The sequence below is a fragment of the Schistocerca gregaria genome, chromosome 6 (genome assembly GCF_023897955.1).
Source record: "Schistocerca gregaria isolate iqSchGreg1 chromosome 6, iqSchGreg1.2, whole genome shotgun sequence".
Classification (NCBI taxonomy): domain Eukaryota; kingdom Metazoa; phylum Arthropoda; class Insecta; order Orthoptera; family Acrididae; genus Schistocerca; species Schistocerca gregaria.
In genome coordinates, this window is record NC_064925.1 from 195,496,970 (window position 1) to 195,514,877 (window position 17,908).

General features: G+C 56.3%; 2 protein-coding genes across 2 annotated transcripts; both read left to right on the forward strand.

Moving 5' to 3' along the window:
• Nucleotides 1–4,248: 4,248 nt before the first annotated feature.
• Nucleotides 4,249–5,531, forward strand: LOC126278801 (uncharacterized). Its single transcript, XM_049979074.1, has 2 exons — nt 4,249–4,908; nt 5,085–5,531. The coding sequence occupies exons 1-2, from the start codon at nt 4,249–4,251 to the stop codon at nt 5,529–5,531; spliced, it is 1,107 nt and encodes a 368-aa protein (XP_049835031.1).
• A 5,568-nt stretch (nt 5,532–11,099) lies between these two features.
• LOC126278802 (uncharacterized) lies at nt 11,100–12,724 on the forward strand. Its single transcript, XM_049979076.1, has 4 exons — nt 11,100–11,263; nt 11,342–11,776; nt 11,855–12,191; nt 12,260–12,724. Exons 1-4 carry the CDS (start codon nt 11,100–11,102, stop codon nt 12,722–12,724), a joined length of 1,401 nt encoding a protein of 466 aa, XP_049835033.1.
• The last annotated feature ends 5,184 nt before the right edge of the window (nt 12,725–17,908 follow it).

Below are 17,908 nucleotides of genomic sequence, written 5' to 3' on the forward strand. Positions count from 1 at the left end.
AAGATAGACACGAAGCCCACGCCTACTACAGTAGTACAAGTTTATATGCCAACTAGCTCTGCAGATGACGAAGAAATTGAAGAAATGTATCAAGAAATAAAATAAATTATACATATAGTGAAGGGAGACGAAAATTTAATAGTCATGGGTGAATGGAATACGGTAATAGGAGAAGAGAGAGAAGAAAACGTAGTAGGTGAATATGGATTGGGGCTAAGAAATGAAGTGGAAGCCGCGTAGTAGAATTTTGCGCAGAGCACAACTTAATCATAGCTAACACTTGGTTCAAGAATCATAAAAGAAGGTTGTTTACATGGAAGAAGCCTGGATATACTGACAGGTTTCAGATAGATTATAAAATGGTAAGACAGAGATTTAAGAACGAGGTTTAAATCGTAAGACATTTCCAGGGGCAGATGTGGACTCTAACAATATATTGGTTATGAACTGTAGATTAAAACTGAAGAAAGTGCAAAAATATGGGAATTTAAGGAGATGGGACTTGGATAAACTGACTAAACCGGAGGTTGTACAGAGTTTCAGGGAGAGCATAAGGGAACAATTGACAGGAATGGAGGAAAGAAATACAGTAGAAGAAGGACGGGTAGCTTTGAGAGATGAAGTAGTGAAGGCAGCAGAGGATCAAGTAGGTAAAATGACGAGGACTGGTAGAAATCCTTGAGTAACAGAAGAAATACTGAATTTAATTGATGAAAGGAGAAAGTATAAAAATGCAGTTAGTGAAGCAGGCAAAAAGGAATACAAACGTCTCAAAAATGAGATCGACAGGAAGTGCAAAACTGCGAAGCAGGGATGGCTAGAGGACAAATGTAAGGATGTAGAGGCTTATCTCACTAGGGGTAAGATAGATACTGCTTACAGGAAAATTAAAGAGACCTTTGGAGAAAAGAGAACCACTTGCATGAATATCAAGAGCTCAGATGGAAACCCAGTTCTAAGCAAAGAAGGGAAAGCCGAAAGGTGGAAGGAGTATATAGAGGGTCTATATAAGGGCGATGTACTTGAGGACAATATTATGGAAATGGAAGAGGATGTAGATGAAGACGAAATGGGAGATATGATACTGCATGAAGAGATTGACAGAGCACTGAAATACCTGAGTCGAAACAAGGCACCGGGAGTAGACAACATTCCATTAGAGCTACTGGCGGCCTTGGGAGAACCTGTCCTGACAAAATTCTACCGTCTGGTGAGCAAGATGTGTGAGACAGGCGAAATACCCCCAGGCGTCAAGAAGAATATAATAATTCCAATCCCAAAGAAAGCAGGTGCTGATAGATGTGAAAATTACCGAAGTATCAGTTTAATAAGTCACGGATGCAAGATACTAACGCGAATTCTTTACAGACGAATGGAAAAACTGGTAGAAGCCGACCTCGGGGAAGGATTCTGTAGAAATATTGGAACACGTGAGGCAATACTGACCCTACGACTTATCTTAGAACCTAGATTAAGGAAAGGCAAAACTACGTTTCTAGCATTTGTAGACTTAGAGAAAGCTTTTGACAATGTTGACTGGAACACTCTCTTTCAAATTCTGAAGGTGGCAGGGGTAAAATACAGGGAGAAAAAGGCTATTTATAATTGGTACAGAAACCAAATGGCAGTTATAAGAGTCGAGGGACATGAAAGGGAAGCAGTGGTTGGGAAGGGAGAGAGACAGGTTTCTAGCCTCTCCCCGATGTTATTCAATATGTATACTGAGCAAGCAGTGAAGGAAACAAAAGATAAGTTCGGTTATTAAAATCCATGGAGAAGACATAAAAACTTTGAGGTTCGCCGATGACATTATAATTCTGTCTGAGACAGCAAAGGACTTAGAAGAGCAGTTGAACGGAATGGATAGTGTCTTGAAAAGAGGGTATAACATGAACATCAACAAAAGCAAACCGCGGATAATAGAAAGTAGTCGAATTAAGTCAGGCGATACTGAGGGAATTAGATTAGGAAATGAGTCACTTAAAGCACTAAAGGAGTTTTGCTATTTAGGGAGCAAAATAAAAGATGATTGTCGAAGTAGAGAGAATATAAAATGTAGACTGGCAATGGCAAGGAAAGCGTTTCTGAAGAAGAGAAATTTGTTAACATCGAGTACAGATTTAAGTGTGAGAAGTCGTTTCTGAAAGTATTTGTATGGAGTATAGTCATGTATGGAAGTGAAACATGGACGATAAATAGTTTGGACAAGAAGAGAATAGAAGTTTTTGAAACGTGGTGCTACTGAAGAATGGTGAAGATTAGATGGGTAGATCATATAACTAATGAGCAGATGTTGAATAGGATTGGGCGGAAGAGAAGTTTGTGGCACAACTTGGGTAGAAGAAGGTATCGGTTGGTAGGACATGTTCTGAGGCATTAATTTGGTATTGGAGGGCAGCATAGAGGGTAAAAATATTAGAGGGAAACCAAGAGATGAATACACCAAAGAGATACAGTAGGCTGTAGGTTGCAGTAGGTACTGGGAGATTAAGAAGCTTGCACAGGATAGAGTAGCATGGAGAGCTGCATCAAACCAGTCTCAGGAGTGAAGACCACAACATCAACAATTATTGAAATGGAGGTATACAGCAACATTAGAGGCACAGAGTTATCAAACAAATTACCGGATGTAATTTGGGATCCATAACATATTCAACTTGTCTTTTTAAAGCCATGTATGTATATTTTAGGACGCAGACATATTTACATGGTGATTGACATTAACATTTAAAAGCTTTTATGGCAACGTAGATGACGTAGAGGCAACTAATTTAATACCAATACATGACACATGGGATCTAATACGTCGGGAAATATAACGAAAGTTTACGACAAATGTTGAACATTGGACGTGTCCAGATGACGTACCTCGCCATACGAGCAGCAGTTGAGACTATATGTCTTTCGCATTTGATCATCACAACCCAAGTAAACTCGTCATCTAGGAATGGCTCCGGGACTAAGTGCGCGACCACAGTATGTGGGGCTACGTGAGCGACCACAGAACTTGGGGCTACGTGCGCGACCACTGCACGTGGGGCTACGCGAGCGACCACAGCACGTGGGGCTACGAGCGCGACTTCCGCATGTGGGCCTACGTGAGCGACCACAGCAAGTGAGGCTACGTGAGCGACCACAGCACATGGGACTACGTGAGCGACCACAGGACGTGGGACCACGTGAGCGACCACAGCACGTGGGGCTACAAGCGCGACCACAGCACGTGGGGATACGTGAGTGACCACAGCACATGGGACTAAGTGCGCGACAACAGCACAGGGGGCTACTTGAGCGACCAAAACACGTGGGGCTACGTGAGCGACCACAGCACGTGGGGCTACGTGAGCGACCACAGCACGTGGGGCTATGTGAGTGACCACAGCACGTGGGGCTACAAGCGCGACCACAGCACGTGGGGATACGTGAGAGACCACAGCACATGGGACTAAGTGCGGGACCACAGCACAGGGGGCTACTTGAGCGACCAAAACACATGGGGCTACGTGAGCGACCACAGCACGTGGGGCTACATGCGCGACCACAGCACGTGGGGCTACGTAAGCGATCACAGCAAGTGGGGCTACGTGAGCGATCACAGCACGTGGGGCTACGTGCGCGACCACAGCACGTGGGGCTACGTGCGCGACCACAGCACATGTGGCTATGTTTGCGACCACAGCACTTGGGGCTACGTAAGCGATCACAGCACATGGGACTACGTGAGCGACCACAGCACGTGGGTCTACGTGAGCGACCACAGCACGTGGGGCTATGTGAGCGACCACAGCACGTGGGGCTACAAGCGCGACCACAGCATGTGGGGATACGTGAGTGACCACAGCACGTGGGTCTAAGTGCGCGACCACAGGAGAGGGGGCTACTTGAGCGACCAAAACACGTGGGGCTAAGTGAGCGACCACAGCATGTGGGTCTACGTGCGCAACCACAGCACGTGGGGTTACGAGAGCGACCATAGCACGTGGGACTATGTGCCCGACCAGCGCAGGTGGGGCTACATGAGCGACCATAGCACGTTGGACTACGTGCCCGACCACCGCAGGTGGGGCTACGTGAGCGACCACAGCACGTGGGGCTACGTGCACGACCACAGCACGTGGGGCTATGTGAGCGACCACAGCACAGTGGGACTACGTGCGTGACCACAGCATGTGGGGCTACGTGAGCGACCACAGCAGATGGGGCTACGTGAGCGACCACAGCACGTGAGGCTACGTGCGTGATCACAGCATGTGGGTATACGTGAGCAACCACAGCACGTGGGTCTACGTGAACGACCACAGCACGTGTGGCTACGTGAGCGACCACAGCACGTGGTTCTTCGTGCGCAACCACAGCACGTGGGGTTACGAGAGCGACCATAGCACGTGGGACTACGTGCCCGACCAGCGCAGGTGGGGCTACATGAGCGACCATAGCACGTTGGACTACGTGCCCGACCACCGCAGGTGGGGCTACGTGAGCGACCACAGCACGTGGGGCTACGTGCACGACCACAGCATGTGGGTTTACGTGAGCGACCACAGCACGTGGGGCTACTTGAGTGTCCACAGCGCGTGGGGCTACGTGCGCGACCACAGCACGTTGGGCTACGTAAGCGATCACAGCACGTGGGGCTACGTGAGCGATTACAGCACGTGGGACTACGTGCGCGACCACAGCACAGGCGGCTACGTGAGCGACCACATAACGTGGTGCTACATGCGCGACCACAGCACGTGGGGATACGTGAGCGACCACAGCATGTTGGGCTATGTGAGCGACCACAACACGTGGGACTACGTGCTCGACCACAGCACGTGGGGCTATGTGAGCAACCACAGCACGTGGGGCGGTGTGCGCGCCCACAGCACGTGGGGCTACGTGCAAGACCACAGCACGTCGGGCTACGTGCGTGACCACAGCACGTGTGGCTAAGTGCGCAACGTCAGCACGTGGGGCTACGTGAGTGACCACAACACGTGGGACTACGTGCGTGACCACAGCACGTGGTGCTAAGTGCGCGACGATAGCACGTGGGGCTACGTGAGCGACCACAACACGTGGGACTACGTGTGCGACCATAGCACGTGGGGCTACGTGAGCGATCACAGCACGTGGGGCTACGTGAGCGACCACAGCACGTGGAGCTACGTGCACTTCCACAGCATTTGGGGCTACGTGAGCGACCACAGCACGTGGACTACGGGAGTGACCACAGCACGTGGGGCTACGTGAGCGACCACAACACGTGGGGCTACAAGCGCGACCACAGCGCGTGGGGCTACGTGAGCATTCACAGCACGTGGGGCGACGGGTGCTTCCACAGCACGTGGGGCTACATGGGTGACCACAGCACGTGGGGCTACGTGAGCGACCACAGCAGGTGGGGCTACGTGAGCAAACACAGCACGTTTGGCTACGTGCGCTTCCACAGCACGTGGGGCTACGTGAGCGACCACAGCACTTGGGGCTACTTGAGCGACCACAGCACATGGACTACGGGAGTGACCACAGCACGTGGGGCTACGTGAGTGACCACAGCACGTGGGGCTACAAGCGGGACCACAGCACGTGGGGATACGTGAGTGACCACAGCACGTGGGACTAAGTGGGAGACCACAGCACAGGGGGCTACTTGGGCGACCAAAACACGTGGGGCTACGTGAGCGACCACAGCACGTGGGGCTACGTGCGCGACCACAGCACATGGGGCTACGTAAGCGATCACAGCACGTGGGGCTACGTGAGCGATCACAGCACGTGGGGCTACGTGCGCGACCACAGCACGTGGGGCTACGTGCGCGACCACAGGAGGGGGGGGTATGTGAGCAACCACAGCACGTGGGACTTCATGTGCAACCACAGCACGTAGGGCTACGTGAGCGACCACAGAACGTGGGACTACGTGCGCGACGACAGCACGTGCGACAACATGAGCGACCAACGCACGTGGGGCTACGTGCGCGACCACAGCACTTGGGGCAACGTGAGCGACCACAGCATGTGGGGCTACGCGAGCGACCACAGCACATGGGGCCACGTGCGCGACCACAGCATGTGGGTCTACGTGAGCGACCAGAGCACGTGGGACTACGTGAGCGACCACAGCCCTTGGGGCTACGTGCTTGACCACAGCACGTGGGGCTACGCGAGCGACCACAGCACATGGGGCTACGTGCGCGACCACAGCATGTGGGCCTACGTGAGCGACCACAGCAAGTGGAGCTACGTGAGCGACCACAGCACGTGGGACTACGTGAGCAACCACAGCACGTGGGACTACGTGAGCGACCACAGTACGTGGGGCTATGTGAGCGACCACAGCACGTGGGACTACGTGCGTGACCACAGCACGTGGGGCTACGTGAGCGACCACAGCAGATGGGGCTACGTGAGCGACCACAGCACGTGAGGCTACGTGCGTGATCACAGCATGTGGGTATACGTGAGCAACCACAGCACGTGGGTCTACGTGAGCGACCACAGCACGTTTGGCTACGTGAGCGACCACAGCACGTGGTTCTTCGTGCGCAACCACAGCACGTGGGGTTACGAGAGCGACCACAGCACGTGGGGCTACGTGCCCGACCAGCGCAGGTGGGGCTACGTGAGCGACCATAGCACGTTGGAATACGTGCCCGACCACCGCAGGTGGGGCTACGTGAGCGACCACAGCACGTGGGGCTACGTGCGCGACCACAGCATGTGGGTTTACGTGAGAGACCGCAGCACATGGGGCTACGTGAGTGTCCACAGCGCGTGGGGCTACGTGCGCTACCACAGCACGTTGGGCTACGTAAGCGATCACAGCACGTGGGGCTACGTGAGCGATTACAGCACGTGGGAGTACGTGCGCGACCACAGCACAGGCGACTACGTGAGCGACCACAGAACGTGGTGCTACATGCGCGACCACAGCACGTGGGGCTACGTGAGCGACCACAGCACGTTGGGCTATGTGAGCGACCACAACACGTGGAACTACGTGCTCGACCACAGCACGTGGGGCTACGTGAGCAACCACAGCACGTGGGGCGGTGTGCGCGCCCACAGCACATGGGGCTACGTGCACGACCACAGCACGTCGGGCTACGTGCGCGACCACAGCACGTGTGGCTAAGTGCGCAACGTCAGCACGTGAGGCGGTGTGCGCGGCCACAGCACGTGGGGCTACGTGAGCGACCACATCACTTGGGGCTACGTGAGCGACCACAGCACGTGGACTACGGGAGTGACCACAGCACGTGGGGCTACGTGAGCGACCACAGCACGTGGAGCTACATGCGCTTCCACAGCACGTGGGGCTACGTGAGCGACCACATCACTTGTGGCTACGTGAGCGACCACAGCACGTGGACTACGGGAGTGACCACAGCACGTGGGGCTACGTGAGCGACCACAGCACGTGGGGCTACGTGAGGGACTACAGCACGTGGGACTACGTGCCTGACCACCGCAGGTGGGGCTACGTGAGCGACCACAGCACGTGGGGGTACGTGCGCGACCATAGCACGTGGGGCTACGTGAGCGACCACAGCACTTGGGACTACGTGCGCGACCACAGCACGTGGGGCTACGTGAGCGACCACAGCACATGGGACTACGTGAGCGACTACAGCACGTGGGACTACGTGAGCGACCACAGCATTGGGGCTACAAGCGCGACCACAGCGCGTGGGGTATACGTGAGTGACCACAGCACGTGGGACTAAGTGCACGACCACAGCACAGGGGGCTACTTGACCGACCAAAACATGTGGGGCTACGTGAGCGACCACAGCACGTGGGGCTACGTAAGCAATCACAGCACGTGGGGCTACGTGAGCGATCACTGCACGTGGGCTACGTGCGCCACCACAGCGCGTGGGGCTACGTGCGCGACAACAGCACGTGGGACTACGTGCCCGACCACCGCAGGTGGGGCTACGTGAGCGACCACAACACGTGGGGCTAAGTGCGCGACCACAGCACGTCGGGCTACGTAAGCAATGACAGCACGTGGGGCTACGTGAGCGATCCCAGCACGTGGGGCTACGTGCTCGACCACAGCACATGGGGCTACGTGTGCGACCACAGCACGTGAGGCTATGTGCGTGACCACAGCTAGTGCGGCTACGTGCACAACCACAGCACGTGGGGCTACGTGAGCAACCACAGCACGTGGGACTACGTGCGTGACCACAGCCCGTGCGGCTACATGAGCGACTGCAGCATGTGGGGCTACGTGAGCGACGACAGCATGTGGGGCTATGTTCGCGACCATTGCACGTGGGGCTACGTGAGCGACCACAGCACGTTGGGCTACGTGAGTGACCACAACACGTGGGACTACGTGCGTGACCACAGCACGTGGGGCTACGTGAACGACCACAGCACGTGGGGCTACGGGTGCTTCCACAGCACGTGGGGCTACGTGGGTGACCACAGCACGTGGGGCTACGTGAGCGAACACAGCAGGTGGGGCTACGTGAGCGAACACAGCACGTTTGGCTACGTGCGCTTCCACAGCACGTGGGGCTACGTGAGCGACCACAGCACTTGGGGCTACGTGAGCGACCACAGCACGTGGACTACGGGAGTGACCACAGCACGTGGGGCTACGTGAGCGACCACAGCACGTGGGGCTACAAGCGCGACCACAGCACGTGGGGATACGTGAGTGACCACAGCACGTGGGACTAAGTGGGCGACCACAGCACAGGGGGCTACTTGAGCGACCAAAACACGTGGGGCTACGTGAGCGACCACAGCACGTGGGGCTACGTGCGCGACCACAGTACGTGGGGCTACGTAAGCGATCACAGCACGTGGGGATATGTGAGCGATCACAGCACGTGGGCTACGTGCGCGACCACAGCACGTGCGACTACGTGAGCGACCAACGCACGTGGGGCTATGTGAGCAACCACAGCACGTTGAACTACATGTGCAAGCACAGCACGTAGGGCTACGTGAGCGACCACAGCACGTGGGACTACGTGCGCGAACACAGCACGCGCGACTTCGTGAGCGACCATCGCACGTGGGGCTACGTGCGCGATCACAGCACTTGGGGCTACGTGAGCGACCACAACACGTGGGACTATATGTGTGACCACAGCACGTGGGGCTATGTGAGCGACCACAGCACGTGGGGCTACGTGAGCAACCACAGCATGTGAGGCTATGTGCGCTATCACAGCATGTGCGTCTACGTGAGCGACCACAGCACATGGGACTACGTGAGCGAACACAGCACGTGTGGCTACGTGAGCGACCACAACACATTGGGCTTCGTGCGCAACCAGAGCACGTGGGGTTACGTGAGCGACCACAGCACGTGGGACTACGTGCCCGACCAACGCAGGTGGAGCTACGTGAGGGACCACAGCACGTTGGACTACGAGCCCGACCACCGCAGGTGGGGCTACGTGAGCGACCACAACACGTGGGGCTACGTGAGCGACCACAGCACTTGGGGCTACGTGCGCGACCACTGCACGTGGGGCTACGCGAGCGACCACAGCACGTGGGGCTACATGAGCGACCACAGCACATGGGGTTACTTGCGCGACCACAGCATGTGGGCCTACGTGAGCGACCACAGCATGTGGGTCTACGTCAGCGACCAGAGCACGTGGGACTACGTGAGCGACCACAGCACTTGGGGCTACGTGCTTGACCACAGCACGTGGGGCTACGCGAGCGACCACAGCACATGGGGCTACGTGCGCGACCACAGCATGTGGGCCTACGTGAGCGACCACAGCAAGTGGAGCTATGTGAGCGACCACAGCACATGGGACTACGTGAGCGACCACAGCACGTGGGGCTACGTGCGCGACCACAGCACTTGGGGCTAGGTGAGCGACCACAACACGTGGGACTACGTGCGTGCTCACAGCACGTGGGGCTACGTGAGCGTCCACAGCAGGTGGGGCTACGTGAGCGACCATAGCACGTGAGGCTACGTGCGCGATCACATTATGTGGGTCTACGTGAGCGACCACAGCACGTGGGACTACGTGAGCGACCACAGCACGTGTGGCTATGTGAGCGACCACAGCACGTGGGGCTTCGTGCACAACCACAGCACATGGGGTTACGTGAGCGACCACAGCACGTGGGACTCTGTGCCCGACCACAGCAGGTGGGGCTACGTGAGCGACCACAGCACATTGGACTACGTGCCCAACCAACGCAGGTGGGGCTACGTGAGCGACCACAGCACGTGGGGCTACGCGAGCGGCCACAGCACGTGGGGCTGCGTGCGCAACCACACCACGTGGAGCTACGTGCGCGACCACAGCACGTGGGACTACGTGCGCGACCACAGCATGTGGGGCTACGTGAGCGACCACAGTACGTGGAGCTACGTGAGCGACCACAGCGCGTGGGGCCACGTGCGCGATTACAGCACGTGGGGCTATGTGAGCAACCACAGCACGTGGGACTACATGTGCAACCACAGCACGTAGGGCTACGTGAGCGACCACAGATCGTGGGGCTACGTGTGCGACCACAGCACGTGGGGTTACGTGAGCGACCATAGCACGTGGGGCTACATGCGCTTCCGCAGCACGTGGGGCTACGTGAGCAACCACAGCATGTGGGGTTACGTGAGCGACCACAGCACGTGGGTCTACATGAGCGACCACAGCACGTGGGGTTACATGCGAGACCGCAGCACGTGGGGCTACGTAAGCGATGACAGCATGTGGTGCTACGTGAGCGATCACAGCACGTGGGGCTACGTGAGCGATCACAGCATGTGGGGCTACGTGCGCGACCACAGCACGTGGGGCTTCGTGCTCGACCACAGCACGTGGGGCTATGTGAGCAACCACAGCACGTGGGACTACATGTGCAACCACAGCACGTAGGGCTACGTGAGCGACCACAGATCGTGGGACTACGTGCGTGACCACAGCACGTGCGACTACGTGAGCGACCAATGCACGTGTGGCTACGTGCGCAACCACAGCACTTGGGGCTAGGTGAGCGACCACAACACGTGGGACTACGTGCGTGCTCACAGCACGTGGGGCTACTTGAGCGTCCACAGCAGGTGGGGCTACGTTACCGAATACAGCACGTGAGGCTACGTGCGCGATCACAGCATGTGGGTCTACGTGAGCGATCACAGCACGTGGGACTACGTGAGCAACCTCAGCACGTGGGGTTACGTGAGCCACCACAGCACGTGGGACTCTGTGCCCGACCACCGCAGGTGGGGCTACGTGAGCGACCACAGCACATTGGACTACGTGCCCGACCAACGCAGGTGGGTCTACGTGAGCGACCACAGCACGTGGGGCTACATGCGCGACCACAGCATGTGGGGCTAAGTGCGCTACGACAGCACGTGGGGCTACGTGAGCGAATACAACACGTGGGGCTACGTGAGCAACCACAGCACGTGGGACTACGTGCGCGACCACAGCACGTGGATCTGCGTGCGCGATCACAGCACGTGGGGGTACGAGCGCGACCATAGCACGTGGGGCTACGTGAGCGACCACAGCACATGGGACTACGTGCGCGACCACAGCACGTGGGGCTGCGTGCGCGACCACAGCACATGGGGCTACGTGCGCGACCACAGCACGTGGGGTTACGTGAGCGACCACAGTACGTGGGGCTATGTGAGCGACCACAGCGCGTGGGGTCACTTGCGCCACCACAGTGCATGGGGCCATGTGAGCGACCACAGCCTGTGGGGCTATGTGCGCCGCCACAGCGCGTGGGGTTACATGCGCAACAACATCACGTGGGACTACGTGCCCGACTACCGCAGGTAGGGCTTCGTGAGCGACCACAGCACGTGGGGCTAAGTGCGCGACCACAGCACGTGGGGCTAAGTGCACTACGACAGCACGTGGGGCTACGTGAGCAACCACAACACGTGGGGCTACGTGCGCGACCACAGCACGTGGGGGTACGTGCGCGACCACACCACGTGGGGCTACGTGAGTGACCACAGTACATGGGGCTACGTGAGCAACCACAGCACGTGGGACTACGTCCGCGACCACAGCACGTGCGGCTACATGAGCGACGACAGCATGTGGGGCTACGTGAGCGACGACAGCATGTGGGGCTATGTTCGCGACCATTGCACGTGGGGCTACGTGAGCGACCACAGCACGTTGGGCTACGTGAGTGACCACAACACGTGGGACTACGTGCGCGACCACAGCACGTGGTGCTACGTGAGCGACCACAGCACGTGGGGCTATGTGCGCTTCCACAGCACGTGGGGCTACGTGGGTGACCACAGCACGTGGGGCTACGTGAGCGACCACAGCACGTGGGCTACGGGAGTGACCACAGCACGTGGGGCTGCTTGCACGACCACAGCACGTGGGGCTACGCGAGCGACCACAGCACGTGGGACTCTGTGCCCGACCACAGCAGGTGGGGCTACGTGAGCGACCACAGCACATTGGACTACGTGCCCAACCAACGCAGGTGGGGCTACGTGAGCGACCACAGCACGTGGGGCTATGCGAGCGGCCACAGCACGTGGGGCTGCGTGCGCAACCACACCACGTGGAGCTACGTGCGCGACCACAGCACGTGGGACTACGTGCGCGACCACAGCATGTGGGGCTACGTGAGCGACCACAGTACGTGGAGCTACGTGAGCGACCACAGCGCGTGGGGCCACGTGCGCGACCACAGCACGTGGGGCTATGTGAGCAACCACAGCACGTGGGACTACATGTGCAACCACAGCACGTAGGGCTACGTGAGCGACCACAGATCGTGGGGCTACGTGTGCGACCACAGCACGTGGGGTTACGTAAGCGACCATAGCACGTGGGGCTACATGCGCTTCCGCAGCACGTGGGGCTACGTGAGCAACCACAGCATGTGGGGTTACGTGAGCGACCACAGCACGTGGGTCTACGTGAGCGACCACAGCACGTGGGGTTACATGCGCGACCGCAGCACGTGGGGCTACGTAAGCGATGACAGCATGTGGTGCTACGTGAGCGATCACAGCACGTGGGGCTACGTGAGCGATCACAGCATGTGGGGCTACGTGCGCGACCACAGCACGTGGGGCTTCGTGCTCGACCACAGCACGTGGGGCTATGTGAGCAACCACAGCACGTGGGACTACATGTGCAACCGCAGCACGTAGGGCTACGTGAGCGACCACAGATCGTGGGACTACGTGCGTGACCACAGCACGTGCGACTACGTGAGCGACCAATGCACGTGTGGCTACGTGCGCGACCACAGCACTTGGGGCTAGGTGAGCGACCACAACACGTGGGACTACGTGCGTGCTCACAGCACGTGGGGCTACGTGAGCGTCCACAGCAGGTGGGGCTACGTTACCGAATACAGCACGTGAGGCTACGTGCGCGATCACAGCATGTGGGTCTACGTGAGCGACCACAGCACGTGGGACTACGTGAGCGACCACAGCAAGTGGAGCTACGTGAGCGACCACAGCACGTGGGACTACGTGAGCAACCTCAGCACGTGGGGTTACGTGAGCCACCACAGCACGTGGGACTCTGTGCCCGACCACCGCAGGTGGGGCTACGTGAGCGACCACAGCACATTGGACTACGTGCCCGACCAACGCAGGTGGGTCTACGTGAGCGACCACAGCACGTGGGGCTACATGCGCGACCACAGCATGTGGGGCTAAGTGCGCTACGACAGCACGTGGGGCTACGTGAGCGAATACAACACGTGGGGCTACGTGAGCAACCACAGCACGTGGGACTACGTGCGCGACCACAGCACGTGGATCTGCGTGCGCGATCACAGCACGTGGGGGAACGAGCGCGACCATAGCACGTGGGGCTACGTGAGCGACCACAGCACATGGGACTATGTGCGCGACCGCAGCACGTGGGGCTGCGTGCGCGACCACAGCACATGGGGCTACGTGCGCGACCACAGCACGTGGGGTTACGTGAGCGACCACAGTACGTGGGGCTATGTGAGCGACCACAGCGCGTGGGGTCACTTGCGCCACCACAGTGCATGGGGCCATGTGAGCGACCACAGCCTGTGGGGCTATGTGCGCCGCCACAGCGCGTGGGGTTACATGCGCAACAACATCACGTGGGACTACGTGCCCGACTACCGCAGGTAGGGCTTCGTGAGCGACCACAGCACGTGGGGCTAAGTGCGCGACCACAGCATGTGGGGCTAAGTGCACTACGACAGCACGTGGGGCTACGTGAGCAACCACAACACGTGGGGCTACGTGCGCGACCACAGCACGTGGGGGTACGTGCGCGACCACACCACGTGTGGCTACGTGAGTGACCACAGTACGTGGGGCTACGTGAGCAACCACAGCACGTCGGACTACGTCCGCGACCACAGCACGTGCGGCTACATGAGCGACGACAGCATGTGGGGCTACGTGAGCGACGACAGCATGTGGGGCTATGTTCGCGACCATTGCACGTGGGGCTACGTGAGCGACCACAGCACGTTGGGCTACGTGAGTGACCACAACACGTGGGACTACGTGCGCGACCACAGCACGTGGTGCTACGTGAGCGACCACAGCACGTGGGGCTACGTGCGCTTCCACAGCACGTGGGGCTACGTGGGTGACCACAGCACGTGGGGCTACGTGAGCGACCACAGCACGTGGGCTACGGGAGTGACCACAGCACGTGGGGCTGCTTGCACGACCACAGCACGTGGGGCTACGCGAGCGACCACAGCACGTGGGGCTACGTGAGCGATGACAGTACGTGGGGCTACGTGAGCGTCCACAGGACGTGGGGCTACGTGCGCGACCACAGCATGTGGGGTTACGTGAGCGACCATAGCACGTGGGTCTACGTGCGCTTCCGCAGCACGTGGGGCTACGGGGGCAACCACATCATGTGGGGCTACGTGAGCGACCACAGCACGTGGGTGTACGTGAGCGACCACAGCACGTGGGGCTACATGCGCGACCACAGCACGTGGGGCTACGTAAGCGATGACAGCATGTGGTGCTACGTGCGCTACCACAGCACGTGGGGCTACGTGAGCAATGACAGCACGTGGGGCTACGTGAGCGATCACAGCACGTGGGGCTACGTGCGCGATCACAGCACGTTTGGCGGCGTGCGCAACCACAGCACGTGGAGCTACGTGCGCGACCACAGCACGTGGGACTACGTGCGCGACCATAGCACGTGGGGCTACGTGAGCGACCACAGTACGTGGAGCTACGTGAGCGACCACAGCGCGTGGGGCCACGTGCGCCACCACAGCGCGTGGGGCCACGTGAGCGACCACAGGACGTGGGGCTACGGTCGCGACCACAGCACGTGGCGTTACGTGAGCGACCACAGCACGTGGGGCTACGTGCGCGACCACAGCACGTGGGTCTACGTGAGCAACCACAGCACGTGGAACTATGTGCGCGACCACAGCACGTGGGGCTACGTGGGCGACCACAGCACGTGGGGCTACGTGAGCGACCACAGCACGTTGGACTACGTGCGCAACCACAGCACATGTGGCTCTGAGTATGACTTTTGCATGTGGCAGGCAGTATTGTTTTTACGTTGCGTGAGAGGATTATGTGTTGACATTGAGGTATTAATTTATTTACAGGTCTCGTGGTCTCTGTTGATTTATTATAGTACAACATGAACTTAACGTATTGCGCCACAAGTAAATGAGCACAAGCTTCCGAACAGCTTGGTTTTCTGTAAATGACCTGCTTTTTCTTTACCACGTAATGTCTTTAAACGAAAAAAGAAAGGTAAAAGGGAAGAAGCGCAAAATGAGAACAGCTTTTGCTTGGTTGCAGAAACGACAATAATTTCGTAACCTCTACATTTACAACGGATCAATTTTACAAAAATTGTTCGAAATTTGCACCGTTCGCTTGAATGCATATTGCGTCGCTCAATTATCCATTCGCGCCGTGCTCGAAAACAATCTCCTTGTTTTGGATGCGACGTCACATGTTCAACATCTGTCATGCACTTTTGGGGTATTTCCTGACATTTGCGGCCTCGTATCTCTCATATTAAATTGCTTATCTCTGTGTCATCTATCGAATCTGCTTCATGAATAGTAGGAAGTTTGATAAAATTTTATGCAGTAGACAGCCGGGCAAAAAAGTGCTAACGTATAAAGTTCATAAAAACTAACCTCTGTGCGTGAAATTTTCTGTGCGTGCTGTAGACAAGAGCCAGTCCTTGCTGGAAGATGAATACAGAGACGTGCAAACGAACTCTTCACTGGTTTTAGTGCTCTACATCCGTCAGCAACCAAAAAATCTTAACTTCCAGAAGAGTGCACTTTCGGCTAGACTGTCGTGCAACAGTACGCAAAGACTTCTGTGGGGAAACGCGGCGTTCCTAGAAGCCAGACTAATCGTAGCTCATGCTTGGCTACCAGCTGCGGCGTTAGTGTATTCACTGCGGTGAACTAGCTCCCGAGCCGTGTTCTGAAAGTCGGCACTTTTCGAGAGAACGTCTTCTTTGAACCAGCGAGCCGGAAAAGCTGTGCACAGAATATCAATATCAACACGGGTGCTGTTCCGCCGCTAATCCGCCAATGTGCGCGGTATATACGTAGCTCGTCTAAAGTTGCTGAAGATCCAAGGGGAAAAACTAGAAAATATGAAACGACGGATAATTCAAATTACATTAGCTGCTGCCTTCTGCGACGTATTCCGCTTACCTATTTCTAGCTGAATGTTCAAACGTGACTTTTCTAGCCAGAACGAAATAGCGGAGGCATGTTGTTCACTTACTTTTTATATCTTTTCATCCTTGAGGTGCTGCAATATTTTTTTTCCTGTCTAATGGACATTAGTAAATAGCAAGAATTTTCAGTAGAAATATACACCTCAATACTGGAAAGATTGTAGTGTTATTTTCTGGGAAGGATCAGTAACGCCTCAGGTGATGGTTGTTGTCGTGTTAATTTCTCTGAATGCACTCTTCATTTCGTCAATTACGAAAGCCGACGACAGATAAAAGTTTTTAATGAAAGTGCCTTGTTCCTGTGATATTTCTTGCGCTGAATCCAAATAGCTTTAAGGAGCCACGTCACTGTCAATTTCTTGAATTAACATTGTGATTTTAATGACATGTTTGTAACGATGGGGAGCACTGGCTTGAAGAGTCAACATGTTGGCGTTAGAACATTCACATTATGGATAAAAAGAGCAACAATTTTCTCTTATTTACAACAAGTTTCTGGACAGTTTGGACGTCAATATCTTTAACTGTTTGTGTTTGCCCTAATAAGTACAAAAATTAACAAGTGCATAAGATTAAATTTTAGTACTTGAAAACTACTCTACTGGCCATTAAAATTGCTACACCAAGAACATGACGCGCTACAGACGCGAAAATTAACCGACAGGAAGAAAATGCTGTGATATGCAAATGATTAACTTTTTAGAGCATTCACACATGGTTGGCCCCAGTGGCGACACATACAACGTGCTGACACGAGGAAAGTTTCCAACCGATTGTTCATACACAAACAGCAGTTGACCAGCGTTAAGTGGTGAAACGTTCTTGTGATGCCTCGTGTAAGGAGGAGAAATGCGTACCATCACGTTTCCGACTTTGATAAAGGTCGGACTGTAGCCTATCGCGATTGCAGTTTATCGTACCTCGACATTGATGCTCGCGTTAGTCGAGATCCAATGACTGTTAGCATAACATGGAATCGGTGGGTGCAGGAGAGTAATACGGATCGTGCAGACACGTCTCGATCCCCGAGTCAACAGATGGGGACGTTTGCAAGACAACAACCATATGCACGAATAGTTCGACGACGCCTGCAGCAGCATGGACTATCAGCTCGGAGACCATAGCTACGATTACCCTTGACGCTGCACCACAAACAGGAGCGCCTGCGATGGTGTACTCAACGACGAACCTCGGTGCACGAATGCCAAAACGTTATTTTTCCGGATGAA

Coding starts and splice junctions, on each gene's coding strand:
- LOC126278801 (XM_049979074.1), top strand. CDS start 4,249: ATGTGGGTATACGTGAGCAACCACAGCACGTGGGTCTACGTGAACGAC. Junction 4,909..5,084: donor ACCACAGCACGTCGGGCTAC/GTGCGTGACCAC, acceptor GTGCGACCATAG/CACGTGGGGCTACGTGAGCG.
- LOC126278802 (XM_049979076.1), top strand. CDS start 11,100: ATGTGGGTCTACGTGAGCGATCACAGCACGTGGGACTACGTGAGCAAC. Junction 11,777..11,854: donor TACGTGCCCGACTACCGCAG/GTAGGGCTTCGT, acceptor GCACTACGACAG/CACGTGGGGCTACGTGAGCA. Junction 12,192..12,259: donor ACCACAGCACGTGGTGCTAC/GTGAGCGACCAC, acceptor GGGTGACCACAG/CACGTGGGGCTACGTGAGCG.